General features: G+C 46.4%; 3 protein-coding genes across 3 annotated transcripts; 1 reads left to right on the top strand and 2 right to left on the bottom strand.

Moving 5' to 3' along the window:
* The first annotated feature begins 3,743 nt into the window (after positions 1–3,743).
* Positions 3,744–6,777, top strand: LOC124667175 (Holliday junction resolvase MOC1, chloroplastic-like). The gene is made up of 6 exons (XM_047204495.1): positions 3,744–4,148; positions 4,240–4,345; positions 4,502–4,554; positions 5,004–5,135; positions 5,850–5,922; positions 6,405–6,777. Exons 1-6 carry the CDS (start codon positions 3,744–3,746, stop codon positions 6,530–6,532), a joined length of 897 nt encoding a protein of 298 aa, XP_047060451.1. The 3' UTR covers positions 6,533–6,777.
* Positions 6,778–9,791: 3,014 nt separating this feature from the next.
* LOC124666484 (hydroxymethylglutaryl-CoA lyase, mitochondrial-like) lies at positions 9,792–14,829 on the bottom strand. The gene is made up of 8 exons (XM_047203834.1): positions 14,382–14,829; positions 13,877–14,048; positions 13,496–13,675; positions 11,938–12,018; positions 11,695–11,858; positions 11,003–11,139; positions 10,446–10,561; positions 9,792–10,334 (listed from the first exon to the last, which is right to left on the bottom strand). The coding sequence occupies exons 1-8, from the start codon at positions 14,588–14,590 to the stop codon at positions 10,086–10,088; spliced, it is 1,308 nt and encodes a 435-aa protein (XP_047059790.1). The 5' UTR covers positions 14,591–14,829; the 3' UTR covers positions 9,792–10,085.
* A 1,061-nt stretch (positions 14,830–15,890) lies between these two features.
* Positions 15,891–20,482, bottom strand: LOC124667549 (rab escort protein 1-like). Its single transcript, XM_047204816.1, has 10 exons — positions 19,746–20,482; positions 19,543–19,665; positions 19,268–19,367; positions 18,929–18,967; positions 18,019–18,235; positions 17,850–17,925; positions 17,502–17,697; positions 17,293–17,373; positions 16,840–16,946; positions 15,891–16,178 (listed from the first exon to the last, which is right to left on the bottom strand). Exons 1-9 carry the CDS (start codon positions 20,480–20,482, stop codon positions 16,857–16,859), a joined length of 1,659 nt encoding a protein of 552 aa, XP_047060772.1. The 3' UTR covers positions 15,891–16,178; positions 16,840–16,856.
* Positions 20,483–23,417: the final 2,935 nt, after the last annotated feature.

Here is a 23,417-nt window from a genome sequence, read left to right as displayed (position 1 = left end):
CGGTACTTGTCTCTTCCAGTATACATCGGATCCTTTCCCTTTCTGGGGTCCGTTGGAGGTGTTTTCGAGGGAACCGGGATTGGATTTGGATGTTCTCTGGTTCTTCTTATGCGCTCCGACGACCCCGTACGCGATTCGTCATCACGGTGATGCCTTCCGGAGGCGTCCTTCTGCGCAGTGGACACACAGTGTTCCGGGTTAGATTCTAACCGGCGCGGAGTATCTGCCTTGCTCTGTTGCTTCATTGCTGAAGCTACCAGTGTGCGGAGGTGTGTGATGTCGATTTCTTCGTCTTTTTTCGCCAAGATTTCCGCAGCCTTCTTCATATTGTTCTTGGGGGGTGGCAAGTGGCTTCTGGTTTGAGGGGGTTGCGAAGTTGATCTTTCGGGGGCCTATGGCTTCCCGGCGGATTCTATCTGCCTCTTTACCAGCGTCCTCCATCATGGTTTCCCATTGAGCCCGGAGTTTCTTAGCCTCTGCCAGACATGTTGCGGCTTCGCGTTCTCTCTTGAGAAAATTTTCCATTACTTCGCCAGCTTCTTGCCTTTCCTCCAGCATTGTTGCTGCAGTGTTGGCAATTACCGTGGCGGTGCTTAGCTTCTCCTTTCTTGTCGCTTCTAGAGCTTCAGGATCTGCGGCATCGTCCGGAGTTATTGGCTTGTTGAGGATTTCCGAGTGTGCAATAGCACCCCGGTCTGCCTGTTCGACGAGCTGTTCTGCGGATAGGTACTCCTGGCTCCCGACAACGTGTCCTTCTCTGGAATCCGGCACGACGCGACGGCGAGGACGCGTGGGCGGAGTCTCTGAAGTGGACGATCCTAGGAGCCCGACGTCGGTTGGAGTTTCTTCTTCGTCAGCGTCCTGCTCCAGCCCAACTATGGTCGCTAGGACCTCTTTAGGCGGAGCGAATTCCGCTTCGGCTGCCTCCTCATCTTCCAACTCCTTCAGAGCTTTGTTGTATTCCTTCGTGTTCATGGTTGAAACATCGTCTGAGGTTGGGCTGAGATTGCCCAGGATTGATTCCTCTTTTTCTCCGGCATCCTCTTGCTGATCCGGGGCTTCGCTGTCTCCGGCAACCTCTTGCTAATCCGGGGCGTCGCTGTCTCCGGTCGCTTCAACCTGCATGGGTCCAGCTCCTTCCTGAGGAAGGGAGGTTCCTACGGTGTGTGCGAGGAAGTGCACGCAGTGGCACCTTTGCTTCTCTAACACCTGGGAGACCCAGGCGGATCTGCATTGGTCTTCCACCGTGATTTCCTGCTCAGGGGCGGATTGGGTGGGCTTTGAAATTTCCAGATCTAAGACGGAATCTTCCTTAGGAGGCTCCTGCATCTCAGATCGGATCTTCGCGACTGCGTCCCGCTCACCGGCGGTCGCGTCAGCGTGACTTACCAGGGCGTTTCCGTCGAAATCGATGGTCTCGCCAATGAAGATGTGAATGCCGCCAATTGGGATGATGGAGAGTTTGACGGGGTCGGTCTTAGCCGGAATCCAGCACTCGTCCCGAGGGACGATCGGAAAGTTCCCGGCGTAAAGAACACGCCCCACAGCGATGGATTCGTCGTAGCTTCCCATGGCGGAACCCTCCCGGTTCCGGCCTCCAGACGCCGCTGGCCCCACGGTGGGCACCAACTGTCGTTGCCTATTCGACGGTACCCCGGAGGAGGGATCCTCACGAGGGGGAGAAGAAGTAGGGGTCATAAGGCGGAGAGTCCTCGGGACGGTGGTACGCGATTTACCCACCTTCGGAACACCTTCTCGACGACAATGCCTACTGCTGCTTGTCTGGTATTATTTGTGCGCTTTCGTGTTGTTACAATGAGTTGTGGTTGTGCCTCTAGGGCTCCCAGGATCCGGCTTATAAAGGCGCACAGATCTAGGGTTTACACGGAGAGTCCTAGCCGGAATACAAGTTGCCTAACTACGGAATATTACATTGCCGTGCATGTCAAGGATCCGCCTTGCTCATTGTCGTATTGGATCCGGATACTTCATGGGCCTTCATGGATCCGGCCTCCTTCGTAGGCCGGTTGAGATCCGGCTCCTTGCTCCTGGGCTGGACTTCATCCATCACGATCTACAACAACTGGGCCGCCCGATGGGCCACATGCCACATCACCATATGTGGGCCACCCGGGCTTGCCAGATCTTGGCCATACCGTTGATATACCCATAAAGTATACCCACAACAACGATCACGACCACGACCTCGATCTCTGCCTCTGCCTCTACCAGCCATGGCGTCGACTCTTGAGATGGTGGCGGCTAGGGTTGGGGAGAGAGGCGGTAGGGTTTATGTGTGAGAGACGATGCGAGAACGCCCCTTTTTATAGGTCAGAGGGAGACGGAGGAGCGGTGGCGCTGATTAACGACGACACGCAGAGCTAGGAGCGACGAGACGCTTCGCTCCGTCTCTGCGGAAACTGCACCGTCGCTGCGTATCAATAACTTCCGTCGCGAAGTAAGCGACGGTTGGGTTAAACATGAATGTACCGCTGACGCGTCGAACCCGTGTCTCCTCGCCTCGCTTTTTATTGTATCCGGCATGCTCGGAACATCTCCTGTGTAGGGGGTTGGACTCGAAATATCAGACACCGTATTAGACCGGGTTGGACGGAAGGAACCTTTGGGCGCCGAGGTGGAACGAATTTTTTATCGGGCGCTTTGGGCGGCTGGAGGTGCTCTTATCCCCCGACCGGAAAAACCCAAAAACCCTCCCCTTCCATTCCGCCTCCCTTCTTTCGAATTATGGCAGCTGCCGCTGCCGCTGCTGCATCGGCCGCCGCCGCCGCGCCAGCCACCCATCACGCAGACCACCCCATGAACGCCCTCCGCTCTACCGCCCTCCGCCGCTCCACCTGCACTGGGACGCCGCCGCCTCCTTCTTCTCCCCGCCCTTCCGCTCTCGCCGCTGCCGCTGCCGCGTGCTTGCCTCTCCGACCGTGCGCGAGGTCATGGTAGCGCGCGAACTTCGCCCAGCTGGTGTGGAGGTACATCTTACCGCGGCCGTCGAAGAGCACATCCACCAGCCACCGGCAGCAGTCGCAGTCGGCCTCCCGCAGATGCAGCGCGGCCAGCTCGTTGCCGGCGACGAAGTCGGTGAACTTGTCCAGCAACCTCTGGATGCCGAGTGAGTCGCCCTTGAGGACGATGACGAACTCGAACAACACTTGGTCCTCCTCCTACAAGTCCGACCATGAAGACGACAACGTCGCAGGCGACCATGGCCTCGGTCTTTGCCTCTGCCTCTACCAGCCATGGCGTCGACTCTTGAGATGGCGACGGCTAGGGTTGGGGAGAGAGGCGCTAGGTTTGTGTGTGAGAGATGATGCGAGAGCGCCCCTTTATATGTCGGAGGGAGGCGGGGGAGCGGTGACGCTCACTAACGCCGGCATGCGGAGCTAGACGCTTCGCTCCGCCTCTGCGGAAACTGCAGCATCGTTGCGCGCCAATAACTTCCGTCGCGAGGTAGGCAACGGTTAGGTTAAACTTAAATGTGCCACTAACGCATCGGGCCCGCGTCTTCTCACCTCGCTTTTTATTGTCCGGCGTGTCTGGAGCGTCTCCTGTACAGCGGGGACGGGTTCAGAGCGCTTGAACCATATCGGATGGAAGGAATCTTTGGGGGCGTGGGGCTGGAACGAAAATTTTAACCGGTGCTTTGGGGCGGCTGGAGATGCTCTTATCCCCCGACCGGAATAACCCAAAAACCCTCCCCTTCCATTCCGCCTCCCTTCTTTCGAATTATGGCAGCTGCCGCTGCCGCTGCTGCATCGGCCGCCGCCGCCGCCGCCGCGCCAGCCACCCATCACGCAGACTGCCCCATGAACGCCCTCCGCTCTACCGCCCTCCGCCGCTCCACCCTGCACTGGGACGCCGCCGCCTCCTTCTTCTCCCCGCCCTTCCGCTCTCGCCGCTGCCGCTGCCGCGTGCTTGCCCCTCCGGCCGCGGCGCTGCCCGCCAAGTCCCGCTCCAGGGCCCGGGCCAAGCTCCTAGCGGACGTGGCGGCTGCGGACCCCTGGCTCGCCTCCCTCTCCCTACTCCCGGCCGACGACGGCGACGCCGCCCCCGCCCCCACCGGCTGGGCGCTTGGGATCGATCCCGACACCCGCGGCGCCATCGCTGTCCTCTCGCCCGACGGATCCTCTCAGGTGACGCCCGTAGATTTTTGCTGAATTTCAACAACATTTCCTGTCGGCAGGTGTGCTTAATCACACCATCCACGTTTTCCACATCCTGTAGGTGTTCGATAACCCGTTCGTGCACATAATGGTGTCGGAGTTCACCCGGAAGCGCCTGGACACCAAGTCCATCATCCAACTTCTCCGTGGCCTTGATGCGCCTCCCGGTATGGCCACATGTCTGTAGTTGTGCACTCCTATCCTATCTGGGGTGTTGCGTGCCTGAAGCCTTGAGTTCCTTGTGTGTTGAGCGCAAGTCCGTTACGGTCAGTTACAGTTTCTGGTGTCTGACCATCATCTGTGGTGCCTATGTCACATTGCAGGAACTACTGCGTATATTGAGAAATCAAGTCCATTTCCAACTGACGGGAAACTGGTTTGCTTCTTGCTTTCCCTCGAATAGCATTTAGCTGGTCACTAGAAACATCCGCATCAAGATTATCGCATACTGTTGTTGTGTGCATAACTTCTTAGAGAACTTATGTCTTTGGATAGTGCCTGCAATAAGATTAGTTTAGGATCACACTGCTCTCTTGCAACTTATTACCATCCCGGTGTACGATATTGTACAATTGACTGCTGGTAGTAACACTAAGTTTGTGGGCATCTTGAGATCACATATTTCTGAAGTTAGTCCATGCATAAGTCGAAGATAAAGTTATACTATAGGCATTGGGATCTAGTTCAAACTTAGTTTGTAACCTGAACTTGAGTAAAACAGGATCTAGTTCACACCATATGAATATTTAAATTTCATGTGAAATAGGAGCTATAAACAATCTTGGTTCTCTTAGTGACTTTTCCCTTTTTTTTTATGGTATACAGGGATGGTGGAGTACAGGTTTCTCGTATGGCTTGTGGATTGCTTCTCTAGTGGCATCTGGGTTTTCTGTTGTACCGGTCGCATCACAGACATGGAAAGCTTACTTTGGGCTAACTCGAAGTGAATCACCTAAGGTTTGTTACTCCTGTTATATATCCCTCTCATCTACAAAGAAAAATGGTAGAAAGTTTAGATGTTTGTTCATATAAACTTAGGATTGATGCTGCCATTTGAATAATGATGCCCTACTGGTGCTGCCATTTTGATTACCAGTAAATTTGTGTAGTAAAATGTCTAATTAATAGAAATAGGACCACTATGAGTAAGCCTGGTTATGGAATACTAGCCACTCGGAGAAATAATACAGTGTGCGAATGAAAAAGGAGATCAGGCTGGAAGCCTGATTAGTCCGTGGGGGAGTCCTCAAGCTCGGGTCAGTGGGTTTACACTTTACACTCATGTGTTCCCAGAATTGCACCCTGTAGTCTTCTCAATTTAGTTCACCAATGAACCAGTTTAATTGATTTTGAACTGCTTAGAGTGGAAATGTCTGGGTTGAAATAGTTTTAGACTTTAGATGTCATTGGATTAGATCGGGGGTGCTATGATCCAAGCTAAATGCAGCAATGAATCAAATTTCAGTTCAACCAATTCGTTGCTGCAGTGGTAATACAAAGATGGCATTTCACTTTACCCAAAAACATTTGCCTCTCATCATCTCAATGTTTCTTTCTAGATCTTGTGTTATTCTAAAGGGTGTACCCAGTGCTGAAAGCTCCTACACACTGTGGGTCTGTGAAATTCAGTATCATGTAATACTTATCTTATGATCCTTCTATGTCTGCCAGGATGATAGCAGACAAGCTGCTAGAATACTGTTCCCGGATATGGCTCTATCCCTGAAGTTGAAGAAACATCACGGTACGCATCTTACTACTTTGCAAGTCGCAACAGTAAGTAACTGCCCATAGCTTGGAGTGCCTTTTGTGCTCACAGCCTAATATAGATGTAATATTTAGTGACTTCCAACACAACAATCTATGGGTAAGATCATTATGTTGCTTCTTTCTAGCTCGAGCTGATCAGTTGGAGGCATAAACACATGAATAAACATGCAGTACACACGATTCCTTTCTGTGTATTACCTACCTTGCTTGCAAGATGCATACTAAATCCACTCATACAGGTTCTGCTTTGCAGTGTGCGCAGCTACACACTAGCTTGCACTTTGTTGCGAATTAAGATGTCACGTACTGCCCTAATATATTCAAGCCCACCCAAGCGAATTAAACATGTTTTGATCAGCATTGTTAGCTTAATCCATTAGTTAAAGCTCCGGCTAAAAGAGTGGATGGTTGTGCATTTTCTTAGATAGTTAAACTGATGCGGTGACACTGATGCAGGACGAGCAGAGGCTCTTCTGTTAGCCGCCTATGGAAAAGGACTCGTGCTACCACCAGACAAGTTCATCAAAACACAAAGAGTACTCAAGCATGAACCCAGCTTGACATTGACGGGGAGGACCGATTGAATTGTCAATTGTTATTGGTTCGTATTGGCAAGGAGCTGCAAATAATTTGATTATTCGCCAGGAGCTCAATCACGTACATAGCAACTCAGCGTAGAACTGAACTAATTCCACTCAACTTCCCGGAAGGCCGTACTGATTTACAGTCGTGTTGTCTAATGTAACAAGCTAGTGTAAATGGGGTCATGAGTATTGTGTGCCAGCTGAGACCACTGTGCTGATTTAATTGACGCCATTAATTTTGCTCATATTCTCAAATTATATATAGTGGAAACTGGAAAGTAAGGTTTACTCGGAGAAGAGGTGGTTGTACTGGTCAGGCCGGTTAGGCCTCGTCCAAATCACGCCAGCTCGAGATAATCTAACACATGCGGCATGCCAGGCTAGCAAAGGGGTCATGTAGGGTTAAATGGTACTCCCTCCATTTCCTAATTCTTGGTGGTTTTGAACTAAAACCATAACAACAAAATTATGAAATGGAGGGAGTAGTTAGGCTGGTGCCAACGTGGGCTGGAGGCGGGGCGGTACCGCCCGCGTCGGGGCGAGAGGGAGGCGAGAGGCGGGCAAGACGGCAGCGCAGGGCGGTGGATACACAGCCCGGCGGTAGCGCCCGCTACCGCCCGGCTGCCGCCCGCGCTGGGGGCGAGAGGGGGGCGGCAGCGTTGGCACCACGGGGCGAGAGCGCGGGCGAGAGGGAGGGGGTAACGGCTAGCTGACGTGGCGCGATCTGATTCGTCCACGTCAGCTAGCCGTTGCTGGCTCAAAAATTTCGAAAAAAAAAGTCAAAAAAACCCCAAAATTTCATCCCCACCCCCTATAAATACCCCCATATGGTTTCACTCACTCTACACCCATTTCATCTCATTCATCTCCTTCACTCTCTCAAATCTTCTCCACCATGTCTGGTTGGACTCCAGATTTGGCCTCGTTCACGGATCTCTTGCAGCCCGGCGGGTCACCAGTACACCTAGATGATGTCTCTCCGACACATCGTCGCTCCAATGTCGGTACGCGAATGACAAAAGAGTGACTCAGCCGTTCAGACGGCACCACTGGTGGGAAGCTGTTCGCAATGAAGCGAAGTGGAAAGGACAACATGGTCCTGGTAGTGGAACCGATTCCACTGCCAAGAGAAGCCGTCTGGGAGTTTCTGGTGAGTATAGCTCTAGCGAGGCGACGACGGAGGAGGAGCATCCAACGGGCCGCGATAGGGCCAAGACCGCGACACGTAAGGATAGGAGGAAGGGGAAGGAATCCTCATCAAGCAGTGAGGTAGCAAGTAAATCCTTCGCGATGAAGAACATGTGGAATGGTTTAGTGAAGGCTAAGCTACTCAAGCAATGGAACAAAATGAAAGACCGATCAACCGCCGACATGAACGAAGCAGAAAAGCGCAAACATGCGAAGGCCATCCAGATGGTGGAAAAAGAGCTTGGTCTGGAAGATGATGACGACGAGGAGGAGGAGGAGGAAGAGGATTAGAATTTATTTTTTATTTATTATGTAATTTTTAAAATTTATTATGTAATTTTATTAATTATTATGTAATCGGTAACATTTTGAGTTGAATAAAATAATTTTCTTGCATTATTTTGAATGTCTAAAAAAAATCGAGTGAAATAACTTAATCTGAAAAAGAAATGGTGATGTGGAGGAGAGAGAAGTGAGAGCTGACACTATAACCCGTGCACTGGCACCGTGGGGTGAGAGTGAGGTGAGAGTGGGGTGAGAGTGAAGGTAAAAACTGACGTGACGGGTGAGAGTGAGGTGATGCATTGGCACCAGCCTTACAAGGATACCACACCAGGCAGGCACCGTTGAAATTATGACATTGTTCCTTGTATTTATGGGTAGCACAGGCAAGGACAGAGTATCCACCACAAAACTAAACCCGGCCATTTTTCCTTGTATTTATGCGTTGTTATTTGAATTTCACATTTTTTTCTACCCTACAATTGTTTTTGTTTCCGGTTTTTTTTTTTTTTGAAATGGGGAAATCCAAGCATCTGCATCAATCGATGCATACAAATTTTTATTGCATTATTATTGAACTGAGTTACATTATTCGTATGTTATATTGTATTCAGTTACATTTAAGTAAGTTTTTTCCCTTTTTCTGTAGTAACTATCTTTTAGAATACTTATGCTCACAGAATACTTTTTTTTGTCAGTCATGTCACTCGTAGAGTTACTCCAGCCATGCCGAACCTAATCGAGCCATTGAAAAACACAGGTCACATTTTGATATATTTTTGGATGAAACTTCACAGATGCACAAGACACAACACAATGTATGTCTAGAATTTTAGTTTGCATTTTTTGGAAACTTAGAAGTGTCACAACAAAAAATAGGGTGCGGGCGCAACTAGTTGCAAATGAGAGTTTCCCGTTTTGGAGAGGTTTTCCGACAAGCTCGGAGACCTGGCCTACAAGTGGGTAACAGTAGTAGTGTTGGACGTTGTTGCCGGATCTGTGCAGCCCTGAACTGAAACTAGTATTCGCACGAGAAGTGTGTTTGACACATGAGCACTAGTGCTCTTGGTTTTTAAAAATTATGTTTTTTGAATTTTAAAAAATTTAAGATTAATACCCACATATATATAAACATTTCGAAAGCACGGTAGAAATTTTGGAGAGAAATATGTTGTATTTTGAGCTATATATACAAAAAAGACAAATTTCTGATAAATATCTACTCCTATCCGTAGCCACAAATTTATTTTTTCATGTAGCTTAAAATACAATGCAATTTCAACCGAAACTTCACACGAGTATTCAAGATATGTGTATATATTCATAAAATAAATGTGACAATTTTTTAAAACACAAATACACGAATTTTAAATATTTTAATAACTAGGAGAACCGGTGCTCATGTGCACCAAATGTGCTTCCGTACTCGCAGCATTTTCTTTGATTATAGTCTGGGCGTGACAGTAAATTATGGACAACTTCAAATCTGCGAGAGGGATGATCCACTCTGCAAATATCGACCGAAACTTGAACCCTTGTATAGGTATTCCATTTCAGAAAGCACAAAAATGGAAATGGGTAGTCGGCATTGGTACAAGATCTATTCCCATGTTTCGATCTTTTCATTTTATGTACCCATTTGGTTATCTATAAATGAAAATAAAGCTAAAGAAGCTTTATTTTGTGGGCTAGTCCATATCAGTTCACAAATTAGTGGACTGAACTGAACCCGCAAGACAAGTTGGTGCACTAACAGTCCAATTATCTCCGCAAAAAAAGTCCTAGCAGTAACAAAAATGTGTACTCCTTTCGATCCATAATAACTGTTGGGAGTACAAGAGATTTTACAGCTGAATCACACAGCCGAGAGAATGAAAGGCCCGTAGGTAGATGATCAACAGAAAAAAAAAGACGCTTTCTTTTGCAAAAAAAACATTTTTTATTCTTTTATACTTAATTTTATTTGTGTTCATGTATATTCTGCAACAGGTGGTTACGAACATACATTGCAAGAAAGGGTTTAGAATTCACAGGCATCGGATGAAGATGTTACAGAGTAACGACAGTAAGAGCAGCTTCATAGTCATAGTTTTGAGGCGCTAGCTGTAACCTTGCTCAGGGCAGTCGCTGCCTTGGACCCAGACTGGCGCCCCAGATGCTTGCAGATGAACTCGCCGGCTGCCATTACCTTGCCCAGATTGACACCTGTCTTGATCCCCAACCCATTTAGCATGTACACGATGTCCTCGGTGGCAACATTCCCTGATGCACCCTTCGCATAGGGGCAGCCACCGAGGCCAGCGACGGAGGAGTCCACGACACTGATGCCCATCTGGTTGAGCAAAGAACGCGATTAATCTCATGTGATGGATATAATAAGGTTTCCAAGCACCATTCTTGTTTTGCGTGATGGTTTGTTCAGAGTATCTCGTCAGATGATTACCTGGAGAGAGACAAGGATGTTCGAAAGAGACTGGCCATAGGTGTCATGGAAATGGACCGCAAGCTTTTCCACGGGAACGACCGACATAACTGCCTCAAGCATTGGAACAACCGTGCCTAAACACATGGAAGATGATACGTGTCAACTGAGATATTCACAAAGCAAAAGTTAGTTTATCTAGAAGAGGAAGGCTGCTCAAACTACATAATTAAGCATAATCTTTCATAAAAAGAGGAGTTAAGATTTACTGAACTTGGTGATGTACCACTGGTGTAGAAATAGGGACAGTTTTCTTCTATGTTAGTTGTTGGACTTGTTGAAACAGATTAATGTCAGGAAAAAAAAAATTGAAGATGAGAAAAAAATCATCATTAACTTTAAGGAAACACGAAAAGCAAATCAGGCCAAATATGCCAAAGCTGTGAGGACCTAGGTATGAAACTATCACCAAATATATTTCTTAATAAAGTGTAGCAAACTGACTTCCTAAGAGTAGCAAAATATAGCTCCCGCATACTTAAAACAAAAAATACGGGCAGTTAATAATGTAAGATAACCTGGGGTACCAACTCCAATTGTATCACCAAGTGAAACCTCATAGCAGCCCATGTCATAAAGCTCTTTGGCAACATAAGCTACATTTGAAGGTGGTACTGATCCTTCTACTGGGCATCCAACCACGCAAGAAACATACCTACATTGTTGCAGAATAGAGCAACACAATATTAACAGTCTCAAATATTAATTAGCATATGTCGCACTAGAGAAACTGCACATATATGGAATCTACTGTCTACATTATATTACAATCTAAAGGTAAGCCTCAAATATTCACAGTTTCAAATATGCTCCAACGTCGCCAGCATAGGAAGTAGAACATCAAACATAGACAATCAATGTATCGCAAAGCTTTCAAAAGTTATGAAAACATTCATGAATATGGATGGTGCATACAATAACATGGGAACCTGCATAATTTATCCAAAATTATGACCACTTGTGGTTTCTGTACCACGGTGGGGTCAGGTGTCCATGCCAGGGGTTTTGGACTAAAGTGATTCAGTTATTCGAGTTAAAGGACCAGATGTACATTTACCCAGTTAATGGACTAAATTATTCAGAGGAGTTTATGGACCAATGGTGTCTCTCCTAAATGTTTATTTACGTCATATATATATATATCAAGCTAGAAAGTAAAATGAATGAGCAAAGCTCCCACCTTAAAAAGCTAGAAAATCAAATAACTTACCCTCGCACAGGAATTTCTTGCTTTTTTGCTGCAAGAGCAACATCATTATAGCGGGCAAGGCTCTCTTTAATTGAACAGTTTATATTTGACTTGGAAAATGCTTCAGAAGCTGATGCGAATACTGCAACTTCTTTTGCACCTGCTGCGGCGGCTGCTTGAAATCCCTGATGATATATGAGCAGAACAAATTATTAAAGGGGGTAAACCAACAACACAAAATCCACTTGATTAGAAATAATTTACCTTAAGGTTTGGAGTCAATACAGGAAAGTTTACACCCGTAATATTCCGAACCACTTCCATAACATCCTTTGCATCAGCTAGCTACAATTATTAATTTCATATCATTCAGCAATGGGATGTCAAATACATGACTGGCAAGATGAACTCACAGACATGCAAAACAAAAAGTAGACTTGAAATAAGGGCCCAGTAGCATAACTTAAGAAGCATGCAACCACACAAATTTGAGGCTACAAGATTATGAAGGCTGTTTCACTAACAGTCATTTTCTTTTATTTCTTTGTCAGATGAGAAGTTTTCAGTTCGACCATAACAGAATGCTACATATTTAGACCACAATTCTACGTCTGTCAAAAAAAAAAGACCACAATTCTACGTAGACCATCCAGCAATTAAGTTTTCAGTATTAGGCACTCCTGTATATGTTTTCTTTCCTCGCTTCATTGCTAGGTAGTACTCCTGCCAAAAATAAAAGGAGGATGACTCAAGTCTAGCATAATGTTACCCAGAAGCACATTTCAGTCCTTACTTGTTTCAATAAAAAAATGTTATTACAGTCCTTACTCGGTGGGGTAATGTTACCCAGAGGCACATTTCAGTCCTTGCTGTTATTTGTGGCACTGGACCTGTATCAGTCTGGCTGAATCTTAATTGCAAGGACTATTTATTTGGCTGTAAAACCAATTATCAAAGGTCAAACCCAGTTCACATTTATACTTATTCACGGGTAAAAATTAAGCGCTTGTGCGCCATATTCGCTCCGTCGGACACTAACTTCACGCAGATAACAATATCCAGCAACCAGCATTGCGGCATATATACAGAGGCAACCAAATTGGAGAAACTCCAACCTTTGCATCAGAACCGTTATTCATTTGATGTAGGAGGAAACTTTAGTTCTGAATCTACAAAGAAAACATCCAAAGGACCCACTTTACCACTCATGGCCGATCCAACACTTAGACTCCCAACATTTAAACAATGGGCACATCCCTTGTTTGGTTCTGCAGCTTCCCAGGCTAAATATCATATGCTATGTATCTCTCTGGCCGTGGAAAATATATTAGGGTTATAAAACCAAACAAATTTCCGTGGTGGTGAAGCTCCACTTTTAATGCAAGGTAATGTTCACACTTCCATTGACCTGGCAAGAATCCTATAGAAATGACTGCTCATAATGCGTAAAATTCCTAAGGTTTGGAAGAGATGATACAATTTATGCTAATGTTAAAAGCTATTGTACTGTACCATATGGAGTTATGGACACAAGAGAATCATGCTAGCGACCAATGGGCCCAAAAGCTGCTGTTGTTCCTTAATTTTGCAGTCTATAAATGTAACTAGCAGGTTTCTGTCATAAAATGTAACTACCAGCAAGTTCATTTTATAAATAGATAGATGGTAGAGTTCTTCCAGATTGTGTGGATCAATAGATATCGAAGATACAACAACAGGGTAACAGAGATCTTCAGAATTATCAACTCGTGTCATAAATGCATAAGGATGAAACTGGTAAACGGTGTTACCCTTATGGAAGAAAAAACATTAAGAAGTTCACCTGTGGCACCCATTTTGGGGAGACAAAACTTGTTGCCTCAACAACTGATAATCCAGAGGTTGCCAATCTCTTTATGAGCTCAATCTTTACAGGTGTTGGCACTGTATCTTTTTCGTTTTGCAGTCCATCCCGCGGCCCAACTTCTACAATTTTCACAAATCTTGGCAGATCATGTATCATCTGGAAAGAAAGAAGATGTTTGATCCAGTTAATGTAAAGGGAAAGATTAGTTTTATTTTACTTATGCAATGACGATTGCAATTCTTGGGATAAAGATGCCAAGCTGATTCATACATGCATACCAAGAAACATAAAAAAAATGACATCCGAAGTTAACCAGAATGGTAAGATAGCAAGTGAGGGTATAGATGGAATACACACCCTGTTTACAATCCCTATCCTCTCCTGGTCAGAAGAAGAGAAATATCTGTATCTCTGTTGGTTCTGTGGAAGATAACTTCCATACAGAACATGGTGGTTCCCTCCGATCGACTTGCCTCGATTAGGCAGTGGATGTCTTTGATTTGTTCGTCTTCTGCTGGCATGCTCTTCCCTATTATAAACATTGACGGAATTTCAGCCAGAGCAAGTAATTATGAAAGAAGAGTGCCGAATTACAGAGCAACTCATCTTCGCATGATGAAGGTAATCAGTTCAATAATCATTATTCGCTGGAAACAATGATAATAGCACAGTGAATCAGACGGTTCTAACAGCAAATAACCTAATCAGAATTCTGAGAATGTCACAAGTACATGCGACTGGAAATTAACTGAATTCTCACGATGACATTATCCAGATTTTTTCAGCTCGAGGTTCTGAATCCCGATGCACGCATGAGCATATTGCAGCTTCAAAGTAGATACATACACGAAACGACACTCACCGAAAATCGCCTGAAGAAGAGCACGGCGGAGGCGGCGCATCGGCCAAGCGATCCCCCGTGCCAGCTAGACCGGGAGGCGCCTGCGATTTCTGAGAGACCTGCATCCCGGACCTCTGCAGAAGGGAGCTCGCCGCCGCCGCTGCGGAAGTCAAGGCGTGCGGCGAGGACGGCGACGCGGACCTAGACCAGACCCTGGACGCCGCCAGCATCCTTGGCGCCACCGCGGAGGAAGCGGCAGGGATCAGCACGCCGCGTCGACCTGGCCTGGCTGGGCTGGGCTGATGGAGCTGGAGCGGGGAGAGTGCTTCTAGAAGCTTGTACGGATATTGGGCGTGGAGCCTGGGGAGTCAGCAAGGAGCGGAGTGACAGGTTGCGTCCGGACACTGCGCACTCTTCCGTCGCGGCATTCCAATCCCAATCTTCGGTTTACAAAGCGGAGTAGTCGGTTTCACCTACTACCGCCTCTATCGAGTTCGTCTAAGTTAAAATTTAGATAAATCTCCAACATTTTCTTATCAATAGATGAAGTACTGTGTTGCTGTTTTGGAGGCCGAGGTAGATGTAGCTCTTTTTTTCCAATACTTAAAATTAAAATTTTAAAAAATCAAGACAAAATTCTCATGGTAGCCATTGATAAATGCTACAATGCTGTAAAATATCGATACATAATGGTTTGTATTTTAGGCTACACAAAATTGATAAAATGTGAGAAATTTATAGTATTAAAATATGCGCTATTCAGTATAAAATTATCAGAATTTATCATTTTTATGTAGTTTAGAATATGAAATAGTTTGTATTAAGATTTTACACCATAATGTACATAATTAGTTATCTTTAGAATTTAAAATTTTAAAATACGAATTCTAAGTGTTTGTAAATAAAGGGTTACGTGCAGGTCAGACTTCATTTTAAGTTTTCCAAAGAGTACTTCCGTTTTCGGATAGAAGCAACCGAAATTACCAGAGGAGAGGAACTGATTGACCGACCAATTGAAAACAAGCTTTTCAGAAACAACATTTTTTTTTCTGAACATGAAGAGCGCATTTTATTCAGAGATAAGAGGAGTTACATCATTCAGTACATCAAATAAAACAGAAGGAGGAGGATAATTCTCCGAATTAATAACACTATTTGAATCTAAACTCAGTCTGGCTAGATTGTGGGTCGCCTTGTTTGCCTCTGTAGGACAGAATTTGAAAGAGATTGTTCCAATCCTATGAGTTATCTGGAAGCAGTCTGCTAATATAGCAGTGCAGGAACTCCAGAAACAACAGTTCTTCATGGCAGTGGTATGAGCAACAGGGGCGCATACGCTTGCTAAGGAACGAATGGGGTCCTTGCCTCGTTGGTTAACATTTTTTTAAGTCCGAAATAAATTCGTCAGAAAATGGCTTGTGTTCCTCACAAGTCACATCTTAGTAAACGCACTACACTGGTAGATTTTATTATTTCAAAGGAAAGAAAGCATCGACCAACATGGGCAGGCAGCTTGAAGAGTTCAGAATGTACAGGCCGGAATTCATCCTCTAGAATCGAGAGCATAAACCGTATATGCATCAGACCAGCATTTTAAACTCAAATTCATTTAACTGTTTCAACTCCTACACAACAAATGAAGGGTGCCCATATAGCTTGTGCGGTATGTAACAACTGCATGCTGCAACAAGTCATACAACCATCGATGACGATGCTGTGGCCTGTAGTCTCGCTCATTATACGATGTATCCAAACTTCCAAATACAGATGGCTTCATGTATCTTCTGTGAGGAATTCGTCCAGAAAAAATACTGCATCCTGTGAAAAGTAACAACCGAGGTGAAAAACAGTTTTGCTCAAGGTATCTACAGTATCTAGCTTATGAGCCAGCATGATATAGCATTCAAGTTTTAGCAAGAACACTGTAATACCAACGGTGCACCTTGACTGAGCCTAACTGGGAGTCCACAGTTACTACCAAAATTTTAGGACCTGAACTTCACAAGTCATGCCGCTTCATCTATCATCATCATGCATTGTCCTAACTAAATTGAAATATATGCAACTCTCAGATGTTACCATTGTGTTACTCAATATTTTGGTTATTTGCCAAATACGTACAAAATTTCCACAGAAAAAATGGTGTTCTATTCAAATATTTTTGATACCGCAGTTTCCCTGACACTTCTTGTGTTCACCATTTTTCTCATTCATCACCCAAACAAGTGCTCGGCAAGGAAAATAAGTGTTTCAAAAGTTTTGATGGTGCAAGTTCACAGTTATCGACATTTCCAAATGTGACGAGGTTATGAGCAAACAGTACAAAGTCCCATAGGTCCATGTGCAAACATTTTTTATATGTTCAACACATGTAACAAAACAAATTCTGAAAGGGGTAATCCCCGGCCTCGGTCAATGCGGAGAGCCAATTTAAAAATAAGCAAACAGTGCAAGTTCCACATGCAAGTGATATTATTACCTCTATAAACATGTTTCTTATTCTGCAGAATCAGAGTCGTCATCGGCATATTTGGGAGCTGAGTTTCTAGGCAGGAATTCTTCATTAGGATAAGTATCTGTGAATAACTGCAAGAAAAACAAGAGAAACTTGTAAGGTGAAGCATGTATGTATGCTGATATCTAGCTTTTTCTCTTGTTAAATCGCAATATATTATGCTAGACAGAGCTAGTGGCGTTACAAAATAATTGACGAGCTAACCTCCAAACCTACATGAAACACAATGTAAGACGAATCCACACCAGCACTACATACATATGCAAGTTACTGTTTCTTCCATTTGGAGCATGTTAATACTCGCTACTGGCATGAACAGTTCATTTCTGAAGCTTCCATGATGAGCCAAAATTCTGGCCTGCTATTTCATGCACATGCAAAATTGAGAATAAAATGTATCATCACAGAATGTAATACCTTTTTTGTTGATTCCAGTGTATTCCTGTAGTCCAGATTTTCATCAGGCATGGGGCATGATAATACAGTACCAGATGTTCCCTGGAAGTGGAAGATAAGACAGTGGATGTTTTTAATACAAATACATAAATGTGCACGTGAGCAGCGCACACTTTTACCAGTGCTGGAATACACAACACAGTCATAGTGCTGATCAAATAAAGGCACACCTGTGTGATCTCTTGAACATACACACAATTCCAGATTAGCGTTGGCTTTGCATTCTCAATGTTTTCACTGGTTGTCTCCAAATGGCCTTCTGAATCATCTGAACCCTGAGCACTGAAAAGAACCTCTATTGCTTTGTTTATGCATTGTTTTCCCAAAAAGGCATCAGTACAGGGAGTAGACAGATATGCCATGAACCTGCAAGTGAGATAGCTTGTAAGCGAAGTTGCTTGCCTACATTATACGGTGATAATTTTAATTTTTTAATGCAGTGATTCCCAGGTTAGATGCAGCAAGTAAACACTAAAACTGGATATGTAAATGATAGGATATATAAATGTTTAACTTACATTCCAGGAGGGCATACTGCTACATTGCTGCTCAACTGAAGCACCCGAACAGCAGCAGCCTGCTGCTCTTGTAGTGCTAAAATGAAGAAAACAAATGAGAAGCAAAAAAAAAAAAAAAAACCCTATTCAAGCAATGTAAACATTATCGAGGGTAAACAACTGTTCTTACATTTTGGGGGAAAAACAACCAGAACACTTGATTTTCCCTGTTTAATAGAGCTGCTAGTTATGCATATTCCTCTAGCAACTTTTCTTGGCGAGTTTGAGTCTGAAACATCAGATGGGATGTCCAAGGAAGGAATTTTGAATGAAGGATCAAGAATCAACTGCTGGCACAAAATATCCTGACCAGATGCCAATCTGGTGCCAATATACCGCTTCTTTTCCTGATCAAGAGAATGTTGATTGTTGGGTGCTAATCATAAATTATGGAATTGGTGTCATGCAAATCCCTAACTAAAAGCATGCAACATCTCTCATAGACAAATAAACAAAGAAAACGATCACTGATTTACTGGTCCTGATGATTGATATAATTTATCAAAAAATATGAAATGAGTCAGTGCCATGCTTAGTGATTGACCTAATGTATCAAAATATATAATGAGTCAGTGCCAGCTTATCCTAAGAAAAAAAAGTTTCTCTCTTGCCTGTACTTAGAACAAGACCCTCAACTCCTATGCAGATTGGACAAAACACATTGGAGAATTGTTCTTGTTGAGCCCACAACTGATAGATGGATAACCTTTCTGGTTGCCAGACAAACTTTCGCCAACTAAAGATGCCAAGAAAGAAAATAGGAATGTTTGGAGATTGTTTGCACAGGAGCACCTAACGTATGGTAGCGCTAGAGTTTTGCCTATTCACTTTTTTCTATCTTTCTGAACCAAGTGGGTGTCAATGAACCTTATCCGATTTACGATTTGTTAGTACATGTTTGAACATGAAATTGAAAGCTATAATGAAAAAAAAAAATAACAAGCAACAAACCGGAACAAATCATATTGTATAATTGACTATATTAGATAAACAAACAATGGCGCAAACATGTCTGACACTGAGCTTAACTTTTATCATACCTGGTCCAGAAGAAGGGCTGTGACCGGCATCCGCAACACCTGATTGACAGAAACGAGATATACAAGAGGCTAAGCATCAAAAGGTTCACAATAGACAATAGTTTACAGGATAATTGACCAAGTTTTTTCTTTATAAATGCAGGTCATTTCAGTAGAGAGGTGCCAAATCCTTGGCCTAGCACATCATCATTACCAAATGATTAGGATCCAGTCAGGTGGAAGAGACACTTAGAAACCAACCATGGGGATAGAAAGAGGATGTAGCTACATGATTATCATTAAGCCAAAGCTACAGGGTAAAACCAAAGCCAGATATACTTTGTGAATAAGGTCTCTTACATATAGGGCACCTTTAACAGCAGCAAAGCGGCAGAAAGCTTGCGGCAGCTCGCCATGCCCATACATAGGATAGATGAAAGCACCTTCTGCATTAGCGAACCTGTTAGAGAAAAAAAATAAGCACATGTCAAAAATTTAGACCACGTGAAGGCATTTATATAACAAAATCATCACATAGCTAGACAAGAGTAAATGGATTACTGAACAAGGTATACACATCATAGAAAATACATCTTCCGAAAGAGGACCAAAAAGGTTGAAGCGAGCAAAGTGACCTCTTAATAGACGACAAATAAAGAGCTATGCTCTTGATTCCATCTCTCGTTGTTAATAATTTCTCAGAGGAGTCCGCGGCATCTTGATCATAATCTGCCATGGCAATGGCATACAACATAACCCTGCAAACAAGACGCAGAAGCCCGCATGAGTCACATTGCTAGAAATAGGCTATTGCTAGACCAGTTGAGAATGCTCTTACGCGCTTATCTTTGGTGGAAGCCTCTGTTTCTTGAGGAATTCAACGAAGGGGAGGTCCAGGTCCTCCTCGGATATCTTGCCCGAGGCCTCTCCCTGCCCCTCGTCGTCGCCGCCAGAGGACGACGCGGCAATGTGCGACTCGACAAGCTTGAAGAAGCTGAAGAGGAGGGTCTTCATGCCAGGTTTAAGCGTGCTGTCCATGAAGATGGCCCCCTTGGAGTCCGGCACCGGGTAGAGGGCGCCGTCCCAGTAGAGGAGGCTGCCCCCCTCGACGCTCTTGAACTCCACATGGTTGTTCCCCCCTGATCTGAGAAGAAGGTCCACGGCCTCGTCGGCGCAGTACAGCACCCTGGAGCCCACCAGGTCGACCGTGAAGCGGTTGGAGGGTTCGGGAACCGTCCCCGAGGTCTCAACCTCCGAGTACAGACAGCGGCGGTCGAGATGGACGGCGCTGTGCGAAGCGGCGGCGGCGGGGGAGGAGGTTGCGGTTGAGGGAGGCGGGCAGGGGGCGGAGGAGCCGGGGGAGAGGAAGGAGGGGAGGGACGGGAGCGGGACGGAGGAGTAGAGGGAGCCGTAGAAGGGGTTGGGGTCGACGTGGAGGACGGTCTTCCCGGCGGCCGCGCAGGCGGCGGCGAGGATGGACTCCGGGAGCCCGGTGCCGCAGACGACCACGTCGAATGAGGTGGGGTCGATTGTGGGGTAGTCGTCCGGGAAGCCGCCGGCGGAGGCGTCCGCCATGGTCAGCGGCAAGTCGCTTATTCAGATGGAGATCAGCAGCGCCTGGAAAGGGGAAATTCCACACGATTTAGCTGCGCATTCACGCAAACACGTTGGAGGCACAGCTCAGCTCGATTCAGGTCAGAGAGGGAGCGGCAGCTCACCGTGCGTGTGCGGCAGCTCCAGCCGACGCCGGCCACCACCTCCCGGCGGCGGCGAGATACCCTGCTGTCGGCTGCCCTGGTGCCCTGCAAAGTACAAACTGTGGCGGAGGCGCGAGAGCGAGAGAGCGTAGAGCGTGTGTTGGTGTGGGAAGAGGAGAGAGATCGCCGCCGCGAGTTGGATTTGGAGGAGTGCGATGCGGATGCCTCCTAGTATACAATTTCGTTGCCGGTTGCCGTCGTAGCTATGTCTCTCTTTTTTTTTCAAACGTCGTAGCTAAGTCAAAATGACTGGCTGATCTGAACTAGCTGGACATGATTTCCAAGGGAAGAGTTTGAAGGAGGATCTTAGATCATCTCCAGTCGCGTCCCCCAAATCGTCCCTCAAACCGCGCCGGATTGAGTGTTTAGGGGACGTGTTTTGTTCGTGCCGCCTTTGGGGGACGTCGTCCCCAGCCGCGTCCCCCAAACGCCGCCCCCAACATTTAAAATATTTTTTTTATTTTTTTCATTTCAATTTCCACAAACTAATACATAATTTGGAACGTGGTTTACACGAAAACACAGTTTGGAACGTGGTTTTCCACAAACTAATACATAGTTTGAACCGTCGTGGACACAAATATAAAATTTTGCAAAGAAACTAAACCTAACTAGACCGTGCATCGAAGGTTTCCTGTGTTCGCTGCTAAGAAAGAACACTCGAGGGCACACCCGAGTCACCTAAACTCGGAAAATCCAGCGGGAGGATGGTGCCCTTGTTGGTTCTACCGATGAGGCGAACAGCGGCGAAACCTCCGTGCACGTGTTCGCTGCGAAGAAAGAACACTCGGTCGTCCTCCTCGTCGGTGCTGCCGCCCGGTAGTCCCGGCGGCACCGCGTCTCGTCGAAGACCTTGACGCTCATGTCTCTGTCGCCGAAGTAGGAGAACGAGGAGGATGAAGCCGGCTTGGAGGCCGTGGTGCCGCGCGAACTTCTCCCGGCCGATGTTGAGGTACATCTTGCCGCGCGCGTCGTAGATCACGTCGACGATCCACCGGTAGTAGCCGCTCGCAGCCTCCGCCGCATGCATCGTGCGCGGGCGATCGTCGCCGGCGACGTAGTCGGCGAAGGAGTCCGGCAGCCTCTGGATGCCGCGCGGGCCGCCCTTGAGGACGAGGACGAACTCGAACAGCACGTCCGGCTCCACGTCCATCTCCGACGATGATGAAGGCGGCGGCGTGGAAGGCGACGGCGAGCGTTGAGCTCTGCCGCGGCCACGACCACGACCACGACCACGACCACGGCCGCGAGGTCGGCCTCCGCCTCTACCGGACATAGCGTCGAGTCTTGTTGAGATGGTGGCGGCTAGGGTTTGGGAGAGAGGCGCTAGGGTTTGTGTGTGAGAGGGACGATGAGAGGCGGCCCTTTTATAGGCCGGAGGGAGGCGGGGAGCGGTGGCGCGCATTAACGCCGGCACGCAGAGCTAGGCGCGACGGGACTCGTCGCTGCGGGAACTACACCGCCAATAACTTCCGTCGCGAGGTAGGCGACGGTTAGGTTAAAATTTATTGTGCCGCTAACGAGTCGGCCCCGCCACTCCCCGTCTCGCTTTTCGTTGTGTCCGGCGTCCCCGGTGCGTCCCCTGTGGGACGGCGACGGGCTCGGGGCGCCGGACACCGTATGGGGGCGCGCCAGACAAAAATGGGCTTTGGGGGACGCGGCTGGAACGCATTTTCTGTCCGGCGCGCCCCAAATCTCTTTGGGGGACGCTTTGGGGGACGCGGCTGGAGATGCTCTTATTCGTTAGCAACCATGAAAAAAGTACAGATTGTAGCCTCCATTTGACGAAGTGCAGATTTTGGGAGGCTGAGATATAGAGGACAAGAACCTCTCCTGAGGTACTAAGTGTCAAATCAGTCAAGCACCTGAGTTTGTATCTAGTGCAAATGTGTAGCACTAAACCAGAAAATAAAATGCTTTACAGAAACCATAGTTCTGAACTGTAAACTTTACAGTGGTCCCCTTCTTTTTGACAATTAAAACCATAGTAATAAATAGTATATGGTAGAGATACACGCGAATTTTTTTTAAATAATACACTTTTTAATATTAATTCCAGAAATAATATACATTTGTAGGAAATTTCAGAAATAATACACCGTCGGGCTGGTGGAACCCGAATTTGTAAAATCGGGTTTGGGAAACCCGAATTCCCAAAGTCGGGTTGGGCAACACCGATTTCTTCAACAGCTGTGGTGCGCCAGAACGGCAAACAAAAACTCGGTGATAAGGAACCCGATTTTAGTGAATCGGGCTGGATGAACCCGATTTCGAATAATCGGGCCGGGTGAACCCGATTTTGAGCATTCGGGCTTATTGAAGCCGAACAGCAATTTTTCCCGCTTTTTTGCGTTCACACAGTTTCCCCCCGCCCTTGCCGCCACCCTTCCCGCCACTCCTTCCCGCCAATTGTATCCCGCCAATCGGTTTCGTCACCATTTCCCGCTATATTTTCCCGCCCTGGTGTCGAATTTTAGCCTATAAAAGCAGGCAGCGCTACTCTGGATTGCACAAGTTCTTGTATCTCTATCTTTGTGCTGCTTGCTCACTCTTAGCCATCATGAGTGTGCCGTGCTCGACCAGGAGTTTAGGCCGGTGAAGGCGAAGGCTGCAAGTTTACCCCGGGTGTGATCGCGGAGAGTTGTTGGTGCGGCCGTGTTGCTAAGGTTAAGCGGTGTGGAGGATTTCTCCGACCGGTTCGGCATGAAATTTTTCATGTGTGCGAGCTATGAGCATGATCCACCCCAGTAGTT

This window comes from Lolium rigidum, chromosome 6 (genome assembly GCF_022539505.1).
Source record: "Lolium rigidum isolate FL_2022 chromosome 6, APGP_CSIRO_Lrig_0.1, whole genome shotgun sequence".
Lineage (NCBI taxonomy): Eukaryota > Viridiplantae > Streptophyta > Magnoliopsida > Poales > Poaceae > Lolium > Lolium rigidum.
Note: the sequence above shows the minus strand (reverse complement) of the source record. Positions and strands in the feature narration are given on the sequence as shown.

Coding starts and splice junctions, on each gene's coding strand:
- LOC124666484 (XM_047203834.1), bottom strand. CDS start 14,590: ATGCTGGCGGCGTCCAGGGTCTGGTCTAGGTCCGCGTCGCCGTCCTCG. Junction 14,049..14,381: donor TCTTCTTCAGGCGATTTTCG/GTGAGTGTCGTT, acceptor TGTTTATAATAG/GGAAGAGCATGCCAGCAGAA. Junction 11,859..11,937: donor TATTGACTCCAAACCTTAAG/GTAAATTATTTC, acceptor ATATATCATCAG/GGATTTCAAGCAGCCGCCGC.
- LOC124667549 (XM_047204816.1), bottom strand. CDS start 20,482: ATGGCGGACGCCTCCGCCGGCGGCTTCCCGGACGACTACCCCACAATC. Junction 18,236..18,928: donor CAGCCCTTCTTCTGGACCAG/GTATGATAAAAG, acceptor TCTCTTGATCAG/GAAAAGAAGCGGTATATTGG. Junction 16,947..17,292: donor CACTGGAATCAACAAAAAAG/GTATTACATTCT, acceptor TTTTTCTTGCAG/TTATTCACAGATACTTATCC.
- LOC124667175 (XM_047204495.1), top strand. CDS start 3,744: ATGGCAGCTGCCGCTGCCGCTGCTGCATCGGCCGCCGCCGCCGCCGCC. Junction 4,346..4,501: donor TGGCCTTGATGCGCCTCCCG/GTATGGCCACAT, acceptor GTCACATTGCAG/GAACTACTGCGTATATTGAG. Junction 5,136..5,849: donor CTCGAAGTGAATCACCTAAG/GTTTGTTACTCC, acceptor TATGTCTGCCAG/GATGATAGCAGACAAGCTGC.